Here is a 22,032-nt window from a genome sequence, read left to right as displayed (position 1 = left end):
ATAAAAGACTTGCGCTCAGCTTAAGTGAGAAAACATAGTTTTACTGCAGTAGTTTCTTAATTTAGGTTGTATGAATGCTTATAACATAACCTTATAACTTAAACAAGCATATCTTTTAAATTAAAAAACCAAAAATTTTAAACCAATGTTAATTCTTAACGTAACAAAAACCATATTTAAAAATTTCGAGACGTTTACTGTCTTAATATTCTTATTTTACCAAAAACTAGTATCATGTACGAATAAGCGTCTAACCAAAATAAAGTTATATCTACTTCTTAAAAAAAGTTATCTGTAAATCGCACTAAAAATTAAAAACACTCAAATAAAAGTGTTTTAATTACGTTACATAAGAAAAATAGCTTGAATAATAAAATGCTTAAAATCTAAGTAGTTACAATTTTATGAAAGTTTATGAAAATATTGCAGACGGAACTGAGCGAACTCAGCAGTGACATCGAAGAAGAGCTGGAAAACCGAAATGACCAGTTTTTCAAAATCGACCTCATCCTCGTGCACGACTCTTCCAAGGCCAACAAGAAGTCGGCGCGCGAAAACGAGGAAAAAAGAAACGAGTTCATCAAGAATGCCAAGGCGAAGGGAATCGAAGTGAAGCACGTGCCGACGGAAGACAACAAGAGCAAAGAGTTTTGGCTGTTGCACGTTCCGATCGGCCTGATGGCGCGCTGGCTGTACAAAATGAACATCAGGCTGCCCGTTTACGACGACTCGGAAAAGAGGTACGAGCCCAACCAGACCCCCGTTCTCCAGAAGGAATTCCGCGCCAAGTCCTTCCTCAAAACCCTGCTGCCGTTCAGCACCACGTTGGAAGTGGAAGAAATGGAATTGGGCCTGGAGCCGTACCGGCGCAAAGCCCCGTTCAACCCGCATTTCATGGAGGACTTTGAGAACGGCGACGGGGTTTTTGTGGTGAGGAACGCGGTGAGGTCGGCCGTCACCAGCAGAATACTGCGCGATGTCGGCTTTGGCGCGAGCGAGGAGGACAAGGGCCTCCACAAGGCCGAAGACGACGGCGTTTTCACCACTTCCTACCCGCCCCACCCCGAGGACTTCAACTTGCCGGGACCCATGAACAAGACGGCCGTCCGCCACTACTTGAACCACAACTGGGCCCGGTGGTCGAACGTTTTGAAGTTTCAGCCTCTTTTCGCCATAAACTATTACTTTGGAGAGACGTACGCCGTCTATTACGCTTTTTACGGCTTCTACATACGCATGCTCATAATCCCGGCCATAGTCAGTCTCATAGTGTTTGCCGTAAATTACTCCTTTGTTCGAAACAACGAAGAATACAACGACATGTGCGTTGAAAGTTCGAAACACTACATTGGTAATCTTCCCGTTTGTCCGAGTTGCGACACTTGCAACTTTACAACGGTGAAAGACTTGTGCGAAAACGTGGAAATTAGTAGCTTTTTTGACAATTACGCGAGCAGCATATTCGCAATCTTTATGGCCGTTTGGTTGCTGAACTTTTTTGTAAAGTATTTTAGACGGAGAATTGCAGAGCTGAAGTACTATTTTGACATTGGGTTGGAAAAAACCGAAGACCTTAATGAGTTTCAAGCGCTGATGGAAGATCTTAGGTTCGGGCGATTCCTGCAAATTTTATCAAAGCAGTTGAACAAAGCCATAAAAAACGGAATAACTTCAGTCGTTTCGTTGGCTACCATGTCGTTTTGGATAATGGTCAGCGTTGCGTGGGTAGTCGCTCTAGCCCTTTACAACCTCGTGATGACTTCAACGCAGTTTCAAGCCATCAGAGATCTTTCGGACTGGGTCGAGGCGAACTTGTATATCAGGAAGAACATGTTTGACGCTTTCATAACTTTTGTGGTGTATTGCCTCATTGTAGCTGTTCTCGATGTGTTTTGGTCAAAGTTTGCCTTTTGGCTGACCGACCTGGATCGACCTTCTTCCTTGAAAAGATACGTCGAAAAGTACACTTGGAAGATATTTTTCATCGCCCTGGTAAACAACTACGGGTATTTAACGTACACCGCGCTACTGAGGCCCACTTTGTTAGGACGCCCCGGTGCATACAACTATATAGGACTGGTTCGCTGGGACAACTGCGCGATACAATGCAATTACGAACTGAACTACTTGCTTTTCTTCTTCGTTTGCAGAAGGTTCATGCTCACTTTGGTGTTGTACTTTTTGTGGCCAAAGTTGAAGAAGGTGTGGAGGCAAAAGAAGCAGAAGAAGGGGTACAACCGAGCTTCGGACTACCAGTCGTGGAAGGAAGACTACAGCTTGATTCCGGTCAGCGAGCTGGCCATACACGCGAAGTACGCGGAGCTGATTGCCGAGCTGGGCTACGTCACCTTCTTCCCCTCCGCCTTCCCGTACGCCCCGTGCTTCGTGCTCTTCTTCAACCTGCTCATACTGCGCATGGAGGCGCAGATGCAGGTGCGCCACAAGCGGCGGCCCATCGTGCGCTTCAGCGAGGACGTGGCCACGTGGTTCCACATGATCGAGGTGATGGCGGCGCTGTCCATCGTCGTCAACACGCTCATCTTCGTCTTTTCCACCAACACCATGTACAAGTACTTCTACTACTTCTACTTCGCCGCGTTCAACCGCAAAAAAGTGACGGTTGACGACGTGGGCTTGGTGCAGTTCATCCTGTCCAGCTACTCCGCCCACGACCTCGTGCACAAGCCCAAGTCCGACTACGAAGTCTGCTACTACAAGGACTTCAGGTACGGGCCCGAGCACCCCTACAAGTACCAGATCACGCCGGTGTGGGGTCAGTTTCTGGCCTTCAGGGCCGTTTTCATGGTGTTGGTGGGCGTTCTGGTGGTGCTGTTCAGCTACGTGCAGAACGAGTACTTCACGACGACGGACCAGCAGCTGGAGAAGAGGATCGAGAAGGAGCGGCACGAGCTGGAGGACAAGCTGGCGAGGAGGCGGGAGAAGCAGAAGGAGCTGAGGGACCGGCTGCTCATGCACGACAGGAACTTCAAGAAGAAAGAAGCGAGCAAGGCGCAGGGGAGTGTTACTTGAAATGTTGATAGTTTGAGTTTTGTTTGAAAATGTTTATGACAGCTTTTTTGTTTAATGGTTAAGTGATGTTTGTTGTTTTTTTTTCGTTCCAAGTAGTTGAAAAGATTAAACGTTTTTTTTTCTGAGTAAATTGCTTTTGTTACGTGAGTAGGTCCCGCAAATTGTTGAGTATTATTTAAAAAAACGATTAACTTTACGTAAATAAAGTTATGAATAAAAAATACTTTTGTTGGTTATAATTCTTAATAAATTTTGACTATAAATCTTTATGTTTTTCAAACGTTTAGAATAGGAGTTGATAACTTTTCTAGTCGGCGGGCCAGATTTTCCTTCAAAAGTTTTTCGCTGGTCGCGTAATTTTGAACTACAAAATTAATTGTAATGTCTGGTAATTTATTAAGTACTACTGTGTACTGAAATAAAATAAGACCACATTACTTAATTTTTACTTTAAAAAAGCAAAAAAATGTGTTGCAGGCCAGAGGTTTTTGCTGGTTATGCGTTGCCCCTAGTTTAAAAAATGGTACGGCAGTATTTTATTAGTTACGGTCCTAATTTAATAAAAAAAGTAATTGCAGACTGTGTTAGGTAGACAAATTATAATGTGGGCCATCCTGTTTTAAAAGTTTTTTTTTTTTCAAAAAGATAATGTTAATAGAACAAACCTTAAACTACCATAGTTGCTTACTCACAACTAGATTAATAACTGTTAACATTTATTAAAGAATGTTTGTTTTAAATAAAAAAAATCGATTTATCATCCTAGTATGTCGACACTCGTGGTTGGCCGACAAATGAATTATAAAACAGAAAAATTAGCGTATGTACAATTAAATTGTTTCCTTAAAATTTTTAAATTGTACAAATATTTGGATATACATTTAATACAGTATAACAACTCATAAATTTGGTTCGCAACCAGGGGTCGGCATCATAAATGTCTTTATGTCTCTAAATTTTCGACCAAATTAAGTTTGTTTTAAGAGCAGGAACATTATAACTGAAGTTTTTTTTGAATCTATCAGTTCTAAACTTTATATATTTTCGCACTTAATCAATAATAGAAGCATCGATTTAAATATAAGAAACCATAACGTTTATAAATTCTAAATTTACAAAAACTCAAGTTATGGCAACTCTTGTCGGCATTCTTTCACAAGTAAGAATTTTTTTTGAATTAACATAGTTTTGCGGGTCATCATTTTTTGGTAAACTTATACTTAATAAGAAAAAAAACGCGTATCCACAATTAAGTAAAAGTAGAATAAACTAATTATTTTTTATTTTGTTGCACTATTTTTTTAAATTTGCTAACCGCTTAACTAAAAATTTTAAAATCGCTCATTTTAATAAAAAATCGAATTTACACTGAAAATAATTTAAAATCAAAGTTTTAAAATGGTTTTGTAGGACTCTTATTTTTCTTTGAAGGACTATTTAAGTTTAACCTGTGCTTAAATTTTTTCTCAATACCAATAACTACCTAAAAAAAAACGCTCATGCCTTATACCAGTGGTCTTCAACGTGTGCACCACTGCACACTAGTGTACACGAGTTCTATTTAGGGTTGCGCGAAATTTTTTTTGGGGTGCAAAAATCTTAACTTGAAAAAATACCCTAAATTTGAAACTTACACTAGATATTCTGGAGTTGATGGTTGCTTTTCAATGGTAGGTTTAAAACTTATATTACTTATTATGAAAAAAAAGGAAATTTAGAGGGCTACAAGCCGCAAATCGGGGAACCTTAATGCCATAGTTTGAAGCTTACACTAGATATTCTGGAGTTGATAATAAAGAGCAAAAAAATGGTTTTAAGCAGTTTTTTGAGAAATCCTGTTGTAGGGTGAGAGAAAGTTTGGGAAACCCTGTACTAGATAGTACAGAAAACTTGTACTAGATATTCGCAAGTTGGGGTACACAGAATTTTATTTTTGAATTTTAGGGTCCACATACTTTGATTAGCTTGAAGACCACTGCTTTATACAATGTTTCTCATATTTAATAATCTTTATACAATAAAATAATCATATTTCAACAAATTCTAAATGTTGATGTAGTTTATATACTAAAATTGTTTATGTTATTTAATTTTAGCCAACCTTTTAATTTCTAAATGCAGAAGTGAAGCTTATTTTAGTAGACCAATATTTACAAACAAACTTTTAATTTATATTTTATTGAAGACTTATATTGGGTTAAAAACATAACACTTTGCAAGTTATATCAAAAACAAAAAAAGGTTTTATTTTTGAGTTTTATGTATTAGAATTAGTTTTCACTGTTAATTTTAGTAATATATTATATATTAATTTACAATTAATTATAGTAATATAAATATATTGAATAAGGTTTTGTAATATAAAAAAGTAAATGTCTGTTGAAGCTGAAATTAAAGCATTAGTTGAGTCCTCCAAAATTGGGAAACAGCTGAAAGAAAAACTGATTGCCATTGGAAACAAGAAGGACAATGAATTTAGTTGTTTTCAAGCTGAGATGCTTAAATTGAAGAAAGATTATAATGAAAAAAGTAGAATTATTGAAAATAACATTGATCAGATTCAAAAAGATGAATTCAGCAGTAAGAGAATAGACAATATAGAAAATAGAATTACAGAATTACAAAAAAGTTTCTCAGAATTTAAGTCTGATTTTTCTTCTAAATTTAACAAGTTTGAAGCTAAATTATCCAAATATGCTGATGCTATGCAGAAAAGTGAACCAACAGAAATTATCACAAACATTAGTACCAAATTAAATTTAGTAGCAGAAAAAATAGATGCTGAAAATGAACAAAAACTGAAAGAAAAGAAGGCTTTAAATGTAATAATATTTAACATTCCAGAAAGTAAAAATCCAACTCATAATGCACTAGAAAGTTGCAAAAATGATCTAAAAATAATTCAACAAGTATTAGGAGAAAATAAAATGAAAAAAGAAGAATTTAAGTCACTTTATCGAGTTGGTAAAATTGCAGCTAACAAAATCAGACCAATTATAGTCAAATTAAATAATTTAGCATCCAAACACAGACTGTTAAGACTGGGAGATTTGAAAATGTTTAATGGTGAAATTGAATCAAAAGTCTACATCAACCCTGACAGAACTCTCTTGGAAATTGAAGCTTTCAGAAAATTGAGAAAAGAAGTTAAAATAAAGCAAGCCATCGCTGATGAGAATAAATTGGACATAAAATATGTTATAAGGAAAAACAAGATAGTTGAACTGACAAAACAGCCCTTTCGTTACCGCTCCCAGGACATCTGGGATTAGTGGAGGAAATCGTGAGTCAACGGGTATAAACTTATTAAGTGATAGGATTAATTTTAACACTAACAAGTTTTCCTATATAAATTGTAACAACAACTATTTAAAAGTTTGTTACACTAATATAAGATCTGTTTTAAATAAATTTTATATTTTAGAGAACTATATAAATTTGAATAACATTGATTTATTTTTTTTGACTGAAACATGGTTGACTAATAAGGTCAACGATGCCACAGTGTGTCCTTTTAACTATAACATTTACCGAAGTGATAGGTCTAGTAGGGGTGGAGGTGTTGCTATCCTTTTCAAAAATTCGCTTAAAGTTATTAAAGTTAAAAACGATTCTATCTCTACTAGCAACATCAATTTTGAATACCTATGTGTAGATGTAATTTTTAAAAAGATGAAATTAAGATTTTGTTGTGTCTACCTTCCTCCACTGTCTGCTAGATGCGCACTGACTGTTCAAAATGTAATCAAAATGATTAAAATGGTTTTTCCAAAAGAGTGTTCTTTTTATGTTCTTGGTGATTTTAATATGCCAAATATAGATTGGAGGATTCCTAGCACAGATTTCAATAAACCCCATGAGTGTTTTCTTAATTTTTGTACAGACAATTTTTTAACCCAAGTAATTGAAAATCCAACCCATAAGAATGGTAACATTCTTGATCTCATAATTTGCAATCATTTTGGTCTAGATAGAATCATATCACACTCAACTAATTTTCCATTAACAAACACTTGTGACCATAACTTGCTTTCACTAAAAATTAAAATTGAAAATAAAATAGTACCTATTGCTAAAGAAGTCTCATATGACTATAAAAAAGCAGATTTTGAAAGCATCAATGATTTCCTGTCAAAAATTAATTGGACCTCTTTATTTAAAAATTCAGAAAATCTCCAGCATTTCTACGATCAATTCATCAGCTCAATCCAAATCTCAATCAAACGTTTTGTTCCAATTTTTTTCTAAAAATAACAAAAGTAAAAAATATCCATCTCATATTAAAAAGTTATTAAAAGAAAAAGCGAATCTATACAAAAAAAGTAAGACAAATAAATCACTTTTGATAAACTACAAAAACAAGTCTAAAGAATATCAATTAGCTGTTAAAAAATACAACTTTGAATATGAAAACAAATTCTGCAAAAACCCAAATTTAAAAAAGTTTTATAGCTACGTGAAATCTAAACTTAAGTTAAATAATTCCATACATCTCTTATATGATAATGATAAAAACAAAACAGTAACCTCAGATTTTGAAATAGCAACACTTTTTAACATAAATTTTCAAAAAGTTTTTAAAAAAGACGAGAGTTACCAGTCTTTTAAGCTACCCCAAAAGAATTGTAGTAAGATGCAAAATTTTTTCATAACCTATGAAGACATTATAAGTTAAATTAACCACTTAAAAGATAAAATCATAAGAACGCCAGAAAACATTCCACCCTATTATATCAAGCATGTTATCCAATCAATAATATTTCCACTTTCATTAATATTTAATTGCTCTCTAGAACTATCTGATGTTCCTAAACAATGGAAAACATCTTTTATTATTCCTGTGCACAAGAAAGGTAATATACACGATGCATTAAATTACAGACCAATATCTCTAACAAGTGGCTTTTCAAGAATTTATGAACATATTGTATCTGTAAAAATTCTCAATCACCTCTTTGATAACAAATTATTAACTAACAAACAGTTTGGTTTTGTTCCAAACCGCTCATCAACCATTCAACTGTTAACATGCTTACATTCTTGGTTAGTTCCTTATCTCAAAAATGAATTTACTAAAGTAGTTTATACGGATATTCAAAAAGCCTTTGATTCAGTATCACACAAAAGATTATTAAAAATTTTAAATCAGTATGGGCTACATGAAAGCTTAATTGATTGGTTTGATAACTTTTTAAATAATAGATCACAAAGAGTACTCATCAATAATACGCTTTCTGACTCTTTAACAATCTACAGTGGAGTACCACAAGGTGGTGTAGTTGGTCCCCTTCTCTTTTTAATTTATATTAATGATATTTGTTCAAACATTGATATTAAAAGTGAGTTAAGCTTATTTGCAGATGATGCCAAAATCTTTAGTCAGTCAAATACTTCATTACAACTATCTTTAGATAATATTTACATATGGTTAAAAACAAGAAAACTAAACTTAAATCCTAGCAAATGTAAAATTCTAACCATTAACAAAAAAGAATCTTCTCCAACTGACCTCTTAATCAATAACATCAAGTTACCAGAAATTAAAGTTTTTAAAGATTTAGGAATTTATATTTCCAAAGATTTGAAATGGAATGAACATATCAACTATTTATATAAGATTGCAAAAACTACATGTTATCAAATATTGAAAAGTTTTAAAACTAATTCTGCTTCAATTCTGACAAAACTATTTAAAACATACGTTCGCCCTAAACTTGAGTTTAATACCCAAATTTGGTCACCCCATTTAAAAAAGGATATTAACAAAATTGAATCTGTGCAAAGGAGTTTTACCCGTCATATTTGTAATCGTTGCAACATATCTTACACGTCATATAATGATAGATTGATTAAATTTGGATTGAAATCACTGGAATATAGAAGATGGGAATTTGATTTATTAATTCTTTACAAAATTATCAATGGCAAATATAAAAGTTTTTTTAACCAGTTTTTTAATTTTTCCCAAAATAAATATCAACTAAGAGGAAATAATTTGAAAATAAAATGTAAACATGATTTTCAAAACAGTCAGTGGCAAGGCGCATTTTTTCACAGAACAAAATCTATGTGGAACAGACTACCTCAGGATATAGTATCTTGTGAGAGGGTAGAACAATTTCGTTTAAAGCTAAAAAGATTTGACTTAAATACGATAAATACAAGTAAAATTAACTAATTTTCCACTGTAACAAAAGGAAAAATATTCGTTTCCCTACGCCTCCCCCCTACAAACTATTAGTTTACTTATATATTTTGTAGTTATGAATATTGTTTTATAAGCCATGATTTTAGACAAACTTCTTTACTGTGTGTACTAAGTAATATATAAATTTGAATTTTTTGAATTGAATTTTCAATTTAGTTCATTTGTTTATCATATTGTGTTTAACTTTGTGTTTCCATTTAAATTATGTTTGTATATATATATATGTATAATTTATCTTAAAGTTTTGAATATAAGTTTATTTTCTTTTTCTCTTTTTGTGTGTCCTGTTTAAGTGGCTCAGGTTTTGATGCCTGAGTCCAACATTGCACAATAAACAATATAATAATAATAATAATAATTTAAATTAAGTTTCTAAGCTGTGTTAAGTTACAATTTTTATTTTTTTACTAACATAAAACCTGGAAATTTTCATTGGTTTTAAAAAAATTATAGTTTAAAAACAGCAAAACAAGAACAAAGTGTAGATAAAAAGTACATTTCAATGAGGTATACTTTATTTTTATTAAAGTGAAACCAGAAATGATAATAAGTTATGTTTTGAAATTTAAAAATATTTCTTAGGAAAAATACAAACAGTATTTATAAAACATTAAGAAACATTTTTAGTCATTACCAACTATATTAATTATAATTTTTTTATCTTAAATATTAATACTTTGGAGTGTTTTTCCTATTTTAGGTAACTTGAAAATAACGATACAATATAGGTTTTGTACAATTACTTTTCAATAGTTTAGACAAAATAGTCACAACACAAAATCTCTTTATGTATGTTACATACTTTTTCTGAGTAACTAATATCCAAACCAGTAAAGATACTTGGTACTTTCAACTTGACATCCTCCTCTGATTTGCTTCGCTTATCTTCGTGCTAAAGTTTTACTTTCACTGTTCAGTCAAATAAACGCTCGGAACAAAACCTTCAGTCGACAAAGCTCTCACAAATATATTTGAGTGCTTATTAGACTTGTAGTGAGAACTGTCGACTAGTACGACCTGTAAAATTAGAATAGTTTAAACATAGGTTGTGTGAAAAAGAAAATGGTAATTATAATTAGTTTTTTTTTTAATTGTTATTTATTTTAGTTGTATAACAACGAAGCAACTAAAGTTAACTGTTATATTTTCTTATATTATTTAGTGTGCAATTTTATAAATATTTTTTTTTGTTTTTTTTTAATCGGATGAAATTTGATCAAAAAATTTTTATTCAACCTACAGTTACAAATTAAACAATCACATTTTGTTTAAGAAAGCTAATCTAAATTAGTTTAGTTCAGTCCGAAAAGTAAAATTTATATAGTTATTTAAAAGTTTTCAACATTCAACGCCTGATATTTCTACAGACTTTTTTTTATATAAATATATATGAACTTTGATGTTATTGCACTTATTCTTTTTCAAGTTTCGAACAATTTTAGCTGTTAACTGGAAATAATTACAAAAACAAACATTAAGTAAGGTTTTAAACTATTCTTGCAAAGCTAAACTAATACTGATTTATACGTTAAATTCAAATGCATATAAAACTTTTGTATGGGGCAATATCTCAAAAAAGAAAACTTTAAATAAAAAAAATGTACTAGCAGGTTCAACTAATGATACAGAATAGGCTTGCAAGTGGCAATTAGTTTTTTGGTGACTAAAAAACAAACTTATAAGAAAAAGCAGGAAATCCAGATCTACCCGACTATAAACAACATTTGTTTTCACTTTTTGTTCACCAAAATTAATTTTCTTTATCCAGTATGCCGCTTTACTTACCTTTTCAGCCCACTGATTAGTAGGAAAAAAACAAAATTATATTTACTAAAATTTATAGTTGCAAAAAATATCCATTGTTTAGTAAGATTAATAATTGTTTTATTCATATCTCTTACAATAGTTTGTATTTTAAAAACTACCACAAGGTCGGATAATTAAAGTAATAAAAAAAATGTAAAAAAGCACAATTCACAATGACTCAGAATTATCAGAGTTCGGTATGTTCAAAATTATATTTTCAGAATTTGAATTTTAGCGTTTTTGGTTTTATTAAATACGATGGTTATAACAAATCAAGTTTGAATAAATTTATTGAAATTTTTATCAGGTTAATAACTCTATTACTTTTAGTAGTTTTTTTTTTTTTTGAAAATGGAACTAAAATATATAAAAAAGACCTATTAAGTAAATAAAAAGGTTAAAAATTTAGCTACCTATTTATAATCTTACTTTAGTAGCTACTTTGTGTAAAACCAAACAACCTGATTTTTCTTCAGCAGCCAACTAGTATTATCGTCGCAGGCCACTTCAATAGCCTTGTTGCAAATGAAAGCTTTTTCGTTTGGCTGCCGGCTCATAACGTAATTGGAAGGAAAGTATCCCATTTTCTTGCCTCTTTCACCCTACATCATTTAGAGGGTTTAAAAAAATTAAACGTTTTAAATTTGTGTGATGCGAAACTAAAATATTTTTGATTATTTAAGCTCGCTCAATTCTTTGTTTTGAGTATTTTACATTGAACATATTTTATTAGTAAGGTTAAAATTATTTACTAAATAGTCTGTTTTAAACGTAAGATTTTTAGTAGCGTACATTTTTGAACTAAAAGTATACTTTTAAAGGTTATTTCTTCTACAGAATTCTATTTTTATTTCTTTTTTATCAATGTAGAATCTTTAGTATATTTTTTATAAATGCTAAGTGCTTCAGAAGCTAGGTAAGTTGACAAACGACAGTTTTATATTTAGCTTTAACAAAGAAAAAATAATTGAGAAATAATTAAATGCTCAGTACAGTTGTAGAATTATAGATAGTCACACAATCTAATATAAATGCAATTTATGAGTTTTGTTTTTAGTACATACTTGTTACCCAAGTTTTTCTACAGTTTAAATTTAACACATTCAAATTCTAAACAAACTATATTCTATTATATAAAACCTTGTAACAAATATAAAAATACAGAAGAAACTAATTTTTTTAGTCAATTTCTAATTTAAGATACTCCATGTATGAATTTATTCTTTCAAAAATTTATTTTTCAAACTAAGTTTCGGTCAAAGACCTCGTCAGTGCTTAAACAAATCTTATTCAAATATTAGTATTCTATTTGAATAAGATTTATTTAAGCACTGACGAGGTCTTTGATCGAAACTTAGTTTGAAAAATAAGTTCTTAAAAGAATAAGTTCATTATTTTTCCTCCAGTAGTTGAGATCTTTTTATTTGTTTTCTTAAAACCAAAACATATAATACTATATTTATAATGATTTTTAATAAAACAAACAGTTTATACTGATTAAAACTATTTGTTAAACATTTAGTTTTTTGTTCTGTTTTTATATATTCAGTTTAATTCTAAGACAAGACGTTAAAAGGCATCTAAGTGGTGGGTGATTCGATAACCGAAAGGTTTTTTTGTGCACTAGGTTCTAGGACCAAACATTTTGAGCAATTTTTTGTCGTTCAATAAATTAAAAAAAAAAAGTTGCAAATGTTTTAAGTTTTAAAGCAAAAGCATACTATTATTAATAGTTTTTTTTAAGTCTAAAAAAATGTTTAGGTACTGTAAAGATAGTTTTGGTAAAATGTTTAAATAGTTGTAAAAAAACCTAAGTCACAATACAACTTTAGTTGTCAACTTATATGCTTGCTTGCTTAAGGTTAAGATATACTTTGAATTTAAAACTATGTAGAAGCCAATGCTATGCTTATTAACAGTTTTTGCAGTATAAAGCATTAAAAAAGTATAAAGTAAAACAATCGTTTTAAGCTATAATATTAAAAATGTTTAAAGCGTTATATAGTTTAAGCAACAACACTAACTTTTTGTCATTAAATTTATAGTCATGTAAAAAAATCATATGTTTTTGTTTTATCAAAACAAATAAATTCGTCATGTAAAAGTAAACAGTTTAAATTTGTACGTATAAAAACTTTTTATAGTAAACTGTCTAAAGTTAAAACGAAAGTTTTTTATAAACAGGTTAAACAGAAAAAAATTTAATAGTGTTTTTCTTTATTTCGCAAGGCTCGGTATTAAAGACTATAGCCTGTTTTTTATATAAAAATTTCAAAAACATATAAAAACAAACCAATAACTTTTGCTTGAAAAAGGAGAATAATAAAAACTTTAGAAACAGTTTAAAACTAACTCTTATTTTACTAATTTAAAAACTATAAACAAATATTAAAATTCAATGTTCTTTGACGATTAAACTTTGCAAGTTTTTGAATTCAAAAAGTAGATAAGTTTTCAAAAACAAACGAAAATTTCAATACAGCGTTTGTAGCAAGAACTGTTAGACTAAAATGTCAGTCTTAATCAATATAAATTTTTGCGGTTGCAATTGATACTTATTTAAGTTTTTGTTATTGATTTGTACTTTATGAGTAGAATATAATTGAGTGTTTTGACCTTTATAAGAGACATATATTTACTATCATTTATTTTAGACAGTCAACAGTTAGTGAATTTTGATCATGTTTTATTTTATGCGGTTATTAATTTAAAATAAAAGCTTTATAAATAAAATTGGCTGTAGTAGATTTTAAAATTGAAACAAAATAAACTTATATTTTAATATAACTATAGCAAACAAAAATTTTCAAATTAATTTGTAAGTAACAATTAAAAAGCTGATTTGGATTTACATCGTTCATGCATATGATAAACTAAGGACAGCTTTTAGATCAACTTTTGAGGTAAAATATTTTTTATGTCACAAAAGCATAAAAATAATTATTTTTGATCTATAGTTATCATCAGCTATAAGTGTTAAAATTTTAAGTTGCTTCCTATTATAAAAATCATTTCTACAACCACTACTTAAGACTTGTTTTAAAACCAAGATTTTATTTTAAAAAAAGTTTCACAGCACATACTCAGCACTACATAAGCTACTAGACATCATTAGATTATAAATTAAAACAAAAAAAGCATTCAGCTTGGTAAAAATATATAGTATATAAGGTAGTGTCATAATTTACAATAAAATTTATATCTTAAGGTTTCAATACATAATTATTCTAAGGTAAAAGCTCACAAAGTACTGAAAAAAAAAAACTTAAGTTTTGTTTTTATTTTATTAAATTGCTGTATTAGTTAATTAAATTTTAATTTTACAATAAACTTCTTGTAAATTTCAATTATAGTCATTCAGTCTCTTATTTTTGTTGAGACCTTTCTGGTTGTAAAATTTTAAACTGACTGCTATATTAACTCCTATTCAGCTTAAAATTTTTCGCCTTTAGAAAACTTTCTTTAAAATTTAATTTTAGCGTATAAAAAAAAGAGTCTAAACTTTGACTTAAACTAAATAATTATGATCGTATGTGTCTAAAAGTGTTTTAAAGAAATTATCGTTTAATATCTTATTTAAATTTTTAAACGTCTATAAAAAACACATTTTAAACAACAAAATGAAAAACAGTTAAACAAATTTAAACAAGTCTCGTTAAAGCTATAGAAAAGTAGAGTTATAATTACAAACAAATATCACTGGTAAACATTAATTTAAAAGGATAAAAAGTGGTTATAAAGTCAAAAATATAAATCGTTTTATTTATATACTCGTTAAACAAATGGTTTGATTATATTTTAAACTACTTTAATAAACTTGTTTAAAATACATAACTTTTTTTTTAAGTGAAGAGTTTTAACTATGTTTATGCATTTAATTTCGCAGTCTAAGTTTTCCATTTCATCAAGTTAACGATATTTTCTAATATATTATCTGCAAATGTCTAAGCATATTACAACACAGTTTACGTTACACTGTAAAACTTTTTTATATAAATAACTACGTATAAGCTTAAGTAAAAGTGTACAAAAGAAAATTTGTGACCGTAAACTTTTTTATTGTTAATAATAAAAGGTTTTTTTTTGAGCAAGCGCTTGTGCACTTTTAAAAAGTATGTGGATAATCTTTACTTCTAACACTAAACTATAACTTTTGTTAATGACTAACCAGCCACCACGATTCATTTTTCATGCTTCTTACTCTTATAAAATCCCCCGATCTAAAAACGTTTTTTTAATCAAAAGCAAATGTTTTAACAAACCTTATAAACGACACAGACCAAAAAAATAATTACAAACACTTCACTAACTTTAAAGTAAGGTCGTCGCTTTCGTGGGCGTCGAAGTTGTAAAGAGCAACATACAGGTTGTTGTATCTCTTGTTAGATGAAGATGTGTTCTATTTTTTTTTTTATTATCATATATTTTGTTTTATAAAGAACAGTGAACAAAATAAAGTTGTTATTGATTTTATTGAAAACAAATTTAATAAAACTCGTCTTATTTTCTATATACATATATACATTAATTCTTGATCAAACTTTAAGTTATAGAGCTTTATAACTATTTTCATTAAACATGTTTGTAATGGTTTACATACAACAAGGTTAATAATTGAAATTAGAAACTTTTGTTGTAAATGTATTAGATATCATCTAGTTAAGACGGTCTTTAAACTACATACAATTTTTTTTAATGAATAAAAGGAGAATTTAGGTTATTAAAACTAAGTATAAAGTTTGATGCATAAAACTACAATTTTCTCTGTAATTGAACGATGTTTATTTTAAGTTAATAGTCTTTTGTAATCAGATTAATTATAAAGAATTTTTTAATTGCAAGTTTATTGTCCTACGCTCGACCTACAGGCATCAAAATTTGGGTCAGTGAAATTGAAAGGCACATAACTTTTATTTTCATATATTTTAATATTTTAAATACTATAATTTTAATATAACCATTTTTGAAACTTAAATATGTTTGAATTTAGCCACTACGAATCAAATCCTGATACTTAATATATATACCAATGCATGACTTTTTTATAAACCCGAATTTTCAAAACCTGAGTGTTTCTTACATACACTAATTAAATTTTTATCTACAGCGTGAGCATAGTTTTCGATTTCTTTTATAGTGTTTTTTAAAAACTTACTTTGTTCTTTTGACTCCATCGATCTGAATCGCTTCCTAAAAAAAAAAAAACATTTAAAGTAGGAACCAATGTTTACCGAACACTTGTTTCAAACATCTCACCAGAGACACTGGACTCAAAAGAATCCTGATGCTTGAGCCGCTTGAACTTTTCGCAAATACGGTTCAGAGTAGACTTTCGGCAGTTTTTCAAGCCCTTGTTGTTAGAACCGTTCAAGCTTTGGTCAGCTCGATGAAAAGTGCCAGTTTGGAAAAAGTTGCTGCTGCTACTGGTGCTTTTGAGGCTGCTCGGTTCGTACCCTGCAAGTCGTTCGTTGTTTTCCGCGGCGTACAACTTGGGCTCTTCGTCATCCTCGTCATAGTCTCCGAAGTAAAACTGGGATTTTTTGTTTGAACTGATCGACCCTGTTTAAGTTTGTCAAAAAAATTATGCAATTAAAAGTAGGTTATCAACTTTTCTTACGTATGGATTCATTGTTTATTGAATAACAAAAAAAAAGCACTAAGAATGTTTGGTCTAAGGAACTGGTGCATAAAAAGTACCTTTCGGTTATCGACTCTTATACCATGGGTACATTTTAATGTCTTGTCCATGACATCGACATAAACATATTATGAAGCACAAAGGTTTGTTATGAAGTATATTTAATATCAATTTAGCTTCAAAAGTAGGTTCTAAACTTTTTTGTGATGTTTGTCTTTTTGTTGTTCTTTTGCTTATCAAATTTAAAACTTGAATGTGATACGTATTCAAAATTTACTTTGTTTTAAAAACATTAGAAACTTTTATCTTAATTCATCGTTTCACAACATATTTAAGTACCTTTTAAAGCATCAAAACAAACATCATTTTGTGTTCATACCTGCTGGCGCACTTTTGTTTTCTTGTTCTGCTGTATTTTTTCTTAGCTGTATGCTTTGGTTAAGTACTTCAAATACAGCATCTGAAAAGATAAACATATTTAAGGTGATGCATTACAAGTACAGCAAATCAAATTAAAAATTGTAATTTTGTTCAAAAAAAAAAATTCTGTAACAAAAAGATTAAAATATTTATTTTTAAATAAATTTAGTACTATGAACATTTTTTTATAACATAAATGTTCAATATCTAAAAAGTCTTTACTCAATGAGTCTAGTTTTCTCGTTAAATATTTACCACTGCATTTTAAAAGTTATACATAATTAACTAATTAATAATTGGAATTAGTTTTTAACTGGTAAACATTATTTTAAAACTATATTAAATATAAAACTGTATGTAAGACTAACTTGGTCTATTTTCATCTTCAAGAACTGATTCTAATTTTGAAGGGTTTCTTCTGATATTTAAATCTTCGTGCTAAGTTGATTTTTTAATTAGATTTAAGAAAGCTAACTAAATATACTAGTTATAAAGTAAATCGATAGAAGAAAAAAAAAACATACTTTTGCATAAGAAAATGTTAACAGATCATGGTTTTTATGTTTTTTTTGACAAAACCAAGTGTTAATTAAAGATTAAATTTAAGGGTTTTATATTAATTTGAAAAAAAGGTACTTATAATTTCTTAAAAATACTAAAAGTTAAATGATTATTTAGTATAGTTTTAGTGTATCTAATTAAGAAATTTATTTTTTTCTCACAGTTTAAATCAAAAAACTTCTTTGATTAGGGATAAAAAAGTTGTACACTATTTCTACTGTTTAACTAATAAAGAACATCTAGAATGTCTGACTTTTTAAAGTTTTAAGATAGTTGTTAATAATATAAGCTTGAATAAATGCTTCTTGAAAAATAATTTGAAATTTTCATTGACAGTAATAAAATTACTTTATTAAATTATTAAGAAAAATATCATTTTTAATGTACATCATTGATAGTGACAAAACAATTAAAAAAAAAACAAATGTTAAGATAATTACTATTTTTACTTGATTACGAAAGATATTATAATACTAATAAAAACTATTTTATATATTTTACAACTCTAGGTTTATTTGTTAACATCATTGGTATTTTTACAATTGTAGTTTTGTGTTTATTTATTATTTAACTGCTTTTAAACTTTCATTGAACATAACTTTATCAAATAAAAGTTACTTTTAAATTTCACGCACCTTACTTTTATTTCTATGCACTCCTGCGTACTTGGACTTTTTCATGTCCCGCAAAAAGTTCTTCTTCTGGTGCTCAGACATGGGCGGCAACGTGCTGCTGTGCTTCAGGCCCTTCATCTGCGCCAGGTTCAGTCCCTCGAAGGTGTTTATGGAGGAAGTGGATCCCTTGTTGGAATCCACTGCCTCGTCGCTGTCGTCGACGAAAATGTGAGAGAAGGGAATGGCTGCCGAGTTTTCGTACTCATCTGACACGGTCACGTGGGGAGGAGGGGATTTTTGCGAAGACGCAAGTTTCGACGAAGACTCCTCAGCCGGCTCTTTGTTCGCTCTTCGGTTGTTGATGTTGCTGAAAAAACTTTTGACTTTCGGAAGCTTTTGCCTGAAAGTGTTTTTTAGTTTCAAGTTGGCACTGCTGATCGATGCTGTGTCTCCGTTGAGTCTGTTTCGGCTTTCTTGGCTCCTGGGTTTCGAATGCTGTGCTTTAGGTCCAACATGCCGTTCTATTGTCGAAGCTGCTAAATCTCTACTGTTCATTTTATAAAAAACTGAGCTATTCAGATTTTATCTGTTTTTATGTTTAAATACCTGTACCAAAAAACCTTTTTTGTTACTACTATTCTGGACAGAAAATTATTAAAAATTGACATCTTTAATGAAAACTAATTTATTGTTTGTACAAGCTTAGACTTTTTTGCTAATATAAAGCAATAATACATATATTTTGTTTAATTCTTTAATTATAAAAAATTATAAATTCATAACAAACTATCAAAACTAATTTTTTTATCTAACATATATAAGTATAGATTAAATAGTTTAATTTATTATGTGTAAACAGCAGTATTTTTCTACCGGTTGTTGATTTTTAAAACTATACAATTTTTATCCAAAAATTTTTTTTTCTAAGTTTGGCGCATTTGAAAAATATTATATATTTTATTAAATGATCTTAAAACTTAACTACATATAAGCATATGTTTAACCACTTTTTTACCGTATAAAAAGAAGTATATGTAAACTAACAGTTTGATTTTTTAAACAAAAACAAAAGCATTTTTACAATAAAAAACAAATTCATACTTATAAAAAATAATTAATTATCTAAATCTCTTTTTTTTTAATCAAAAATAAATAAATTTTTGATCTCTAGTTGCATTTTTAACCACTTTACTTGACCTTTAACATTTGTTAAGTGTGAAACTTAACCAAATAAAAGTGAAGCTTAGGTATCATATTGTTTAATAGTGAAGTTTGTATTTAGAATATATATATATATCTTTTTTACGTATAAGAGAAGCTTATTACTTCTTTAAAATTAACACACTTGAAATTGATTCATAAGTTGTACTTTTTAATCGTTTAATTAAAGCACTCTACTGACTAAAACACACCAAATTATATACAGTTTTAATTCAAAAACTTCCCTGTACAATAAAATACAAAAATTAACCATATAAGTTTAATAGTTTAACTTTTAAGCTAACTGTAAAAAAATTATAAAAATCTAAGAAATCAAAATTCTTTAGCCAAATACAAGAGTTTGAAACTTTGTTTTTTCAATGTTTGAAAGAAACTTTTTCCTTCATAAAAAAGCAAACACTTAAAATTAATTCATAATTTTTTTTAATAAGTATATTTTAATCGTTTAATTAAAGCCCTCTATTGACGACTAAAAAAACACCAAGTTCTATGCAGTTTTGGTAAAATTCTCTGTACAAAAAATATATACATACGCTTGAGTGTAATAGTTTAAGTTTTTGGTTTTACGTAAAATATGTATAATAAAAAAATTAGTTAAGCCAAACAAAACGTTATATTACATAACAAAGTAAAAATTCAAAAAATCACTGTTGTTAAAATGCTAACGTAAAATTACAATCAAATGTTACAGAATTCTGGTTTCTATTTTGTAAAATAGTTTAAAACTTCACTAATTTTGAATTTTTTTTTAAATAAACAAAATTAAATACCCGTTTTTCAAACTAAGGCAAGCTCAATCCATACCAAAAAACTTTCAAAGTATCAATAACATAAACTTGAACATGAAAAATAGAGTAAAATTAAGTTTGCTCTAAACAGTGCACGAGCCAACAAGCGAAAGAAAGTGCATTGCAAACTTGGTTTAAACTTGACTGCACTACTACATTGTTTAGCTATTCTTTTAAATAAATTGGGCAGCGCGTAAATCAGCTGGCTTTTTATAGAGATGATTACATACTGTATAACAAGGAAAAAGGCCTCCTGGGAAATGCTAATTTGCGAAGAACAAACTGCCAACTTGTCAAAAGTTTTCTGTTAGTACATACAAAAACCGAAACTAAGTTGTTGCAGCTTTAAACTTGACAGAAAGAGCACTAACGATTTATACAAGCGACGCAATAATTCAATTTATTTTTCCTTTTTATAACCTCAATTATACTGCAGTTGAACAAAGTAATTCTAAAAAAATCATGTTTGTACTTCTAGGTCATTTTAAACTAATTAAAGCGCAAGTCGCTATATTCTTTTCCTAGCATGCTTTCGCGCAACATCCTGGATTATTTGTACTTCAAATAAGAAGTCTCTCGTATAATTTAAGCATAAAAATCAATAAATTTTACCTTTTTATTCAAAGAGACACACGGAAAAGATAGACTCTGGTGCTACTTGACGAGTTTACTTTTTATCATTTAATTCGCATAGATTGCGCTTTTATACTGTTTGAATTTAATTTCGGAATCTTTTTGAAATTTAGAAAAGAGCTATTCAATATTAACTTATTCATATAAAACAGCAGTTATAGGAAATGTAAAAATGTAATTAGATCACTGACACAATATAGTAAGTTTAAACTATGTTAAAATTGTAAAAAAAAATATCACTTAATACACAATATTTTGAAACACAGTTGTTGTTGTTATTTTAGTTAATAGTTTTTGTAAAAAAATATTAAAGCAAATGTATATAATTAGAACCAACAAACTTTGTTAAACTTACGCTTAACATTTTTTCTTTAAATATAAGTATAAACAAAATTAGTAATCTTATATCTTATAACTTTTTTGATACTTATTTGTTTAATTTTAATTGTTTTGGTTTAATTAAAATTCATTTTAGTATGTGTACAAGTAGTTATTGTGTTCATGAATTCTGTGTAAACAAAATTGGCATGTTTTAACATATAACTCTTAACAGCTAAGTGTTTCAAGTTATACTTAATAATGATATATTTATTTGTATAGAACTAATAATAGTTAACTATTAAGAGTTCTTCAATTTCATTCAAATTAGATTTCTTGTAAACCAGTAAAAGAACATAAAAGTATGTCTTATTTACACTATACACCTTAAAAAACAGATGTGTATTTTTATATAAAATTAAAACAAAGCTTACTTGATGCTACGGTTTACGTTTTTTGTAGTATTCTTAAACAGTTATAGAGCTATCAAAACTTATGTAAAAGCATGATACACGCTTTAATGTATTTCATACTTTCTTCGTAATTTCTGTAGGCTTATCTTTGTTATGAAACATTTAAACTTTATTGATGTATATATAAATATTTGATAAAATGTTTACAAGCGTTGTCTCTTGTTGTAAAAACATCATTGCAACAAATATTTACAGTTTGGAATAAAAAACGTGTTTTTGATTTTAATTGCGGTTTGAATAGATGAGTTATATTCCTTTTTCAAAGATAAATTCCATAAACTTTATTTAATTGGAAATTATCTTTTACTAAAATGACTTATAC

At 29.2% G+C, this 22,032-nt stretch overlaps 2 protein-coding genes across 2 annotated transcripts; one reads left to right on the top strand and one right to left on the bottom strand.

The window, feature by feature from the left end:
• Positions 1-414: 414 nt before the first annotated feature.
• Positions 415-3,030, top strand: LOC145833326 (anoctamin-5-like). Its single transcript, XM_082940509.1, has one exon. It carries the CDS (start codon positions 415-417, stop codon positions 3,028-3,030), a length of 2,616 nt encoding a protein of 871 aa, XP_082796635.1.
• A 6,876-nt stretch (positions 3,031-9,906) lies between these two features.
• LOC145834502 (uncharacterized) lies at positions 9,907-18,878 on the bottom strand. The gene is made up of 9 exons (XM_082941946.1): positions 18,299-18,878; positions 17,471-17,540; positions 17,062-17,142; positions 16,301-16,603; positions 16,200-16,234; positions 15,355-15,443; positions 15,213-15,264; positions 11,506-11,646; positions 9,907-10,255 (listed from the first exon to the last, which is right to left on the bottom strand). The coding sequence occupies exons 1-9, from the start codon at positions 18,830-18,832 to the stop codon at positions 10,145-10,147; spliced, it is 1,416 nt and encodes a 471-aa protein (XP_082798072.1). The 5' UTR covers positions 18,833-18,878; the 3' UTR covers positions 9,907-10,144.
• Between the last annotated feature and the right edge of the window lie 3,154 nt (positions 18,879-22,032).

The sequence above is a fragment of the Thalia democratica genome, chromosome 4 (genome assembly GCF_965202585.1).
Source record: "Thalia democratica chromosome 4, ktThaDemo2.hap1.1, whole genome shotgun sequence".
Taxonomy (NCBI): Eukaryota; Metazoa; Chordata; class Thaliacea; order Salpida; family Salpidae; genus Thalia; species Thalia democratica.
The sequence above is the reverse complement of the archived record's forward strand: the minus strand, read 5'-3'. Positions and strand labels throughout refer to the sequence as shown.

What these genes read in the sequence shown, in the direction of transcription:
- LOC145834502 (XM_082941946.1), bottom strand. Translation starts at nt 18,832, where the DNA reads ATGAACAGTAGAGATTTAGCAGCTTCGACAATAGAACGGCATGTTGGA. An exon ending in GATGGAGTCAAAAGAACAAA is followed by an intron (nt 15,444 to 16,199) that starts GTAAGTTTTTAA and finishes AAAAAAAAATAG; the next exon opens with AACACATCTTCATCTAACAA. An exon ending in GGCTGCTGAAGAAAAATCAG is followed by an intron (nt 10,256 to 11,505) that starts GTTGTTTGGTTT and finishes CTAATTTTACAG; the next exon opens with GTCGTACTAGTCGACAGTTC.
- LOC145833326 (XM_082940509.1), top strand. Translation starts at nt 415, where the DNA reads ATGAAAATATTGCAGACGGAACTGAGCGAACTCAGCAGTGACATCGAA.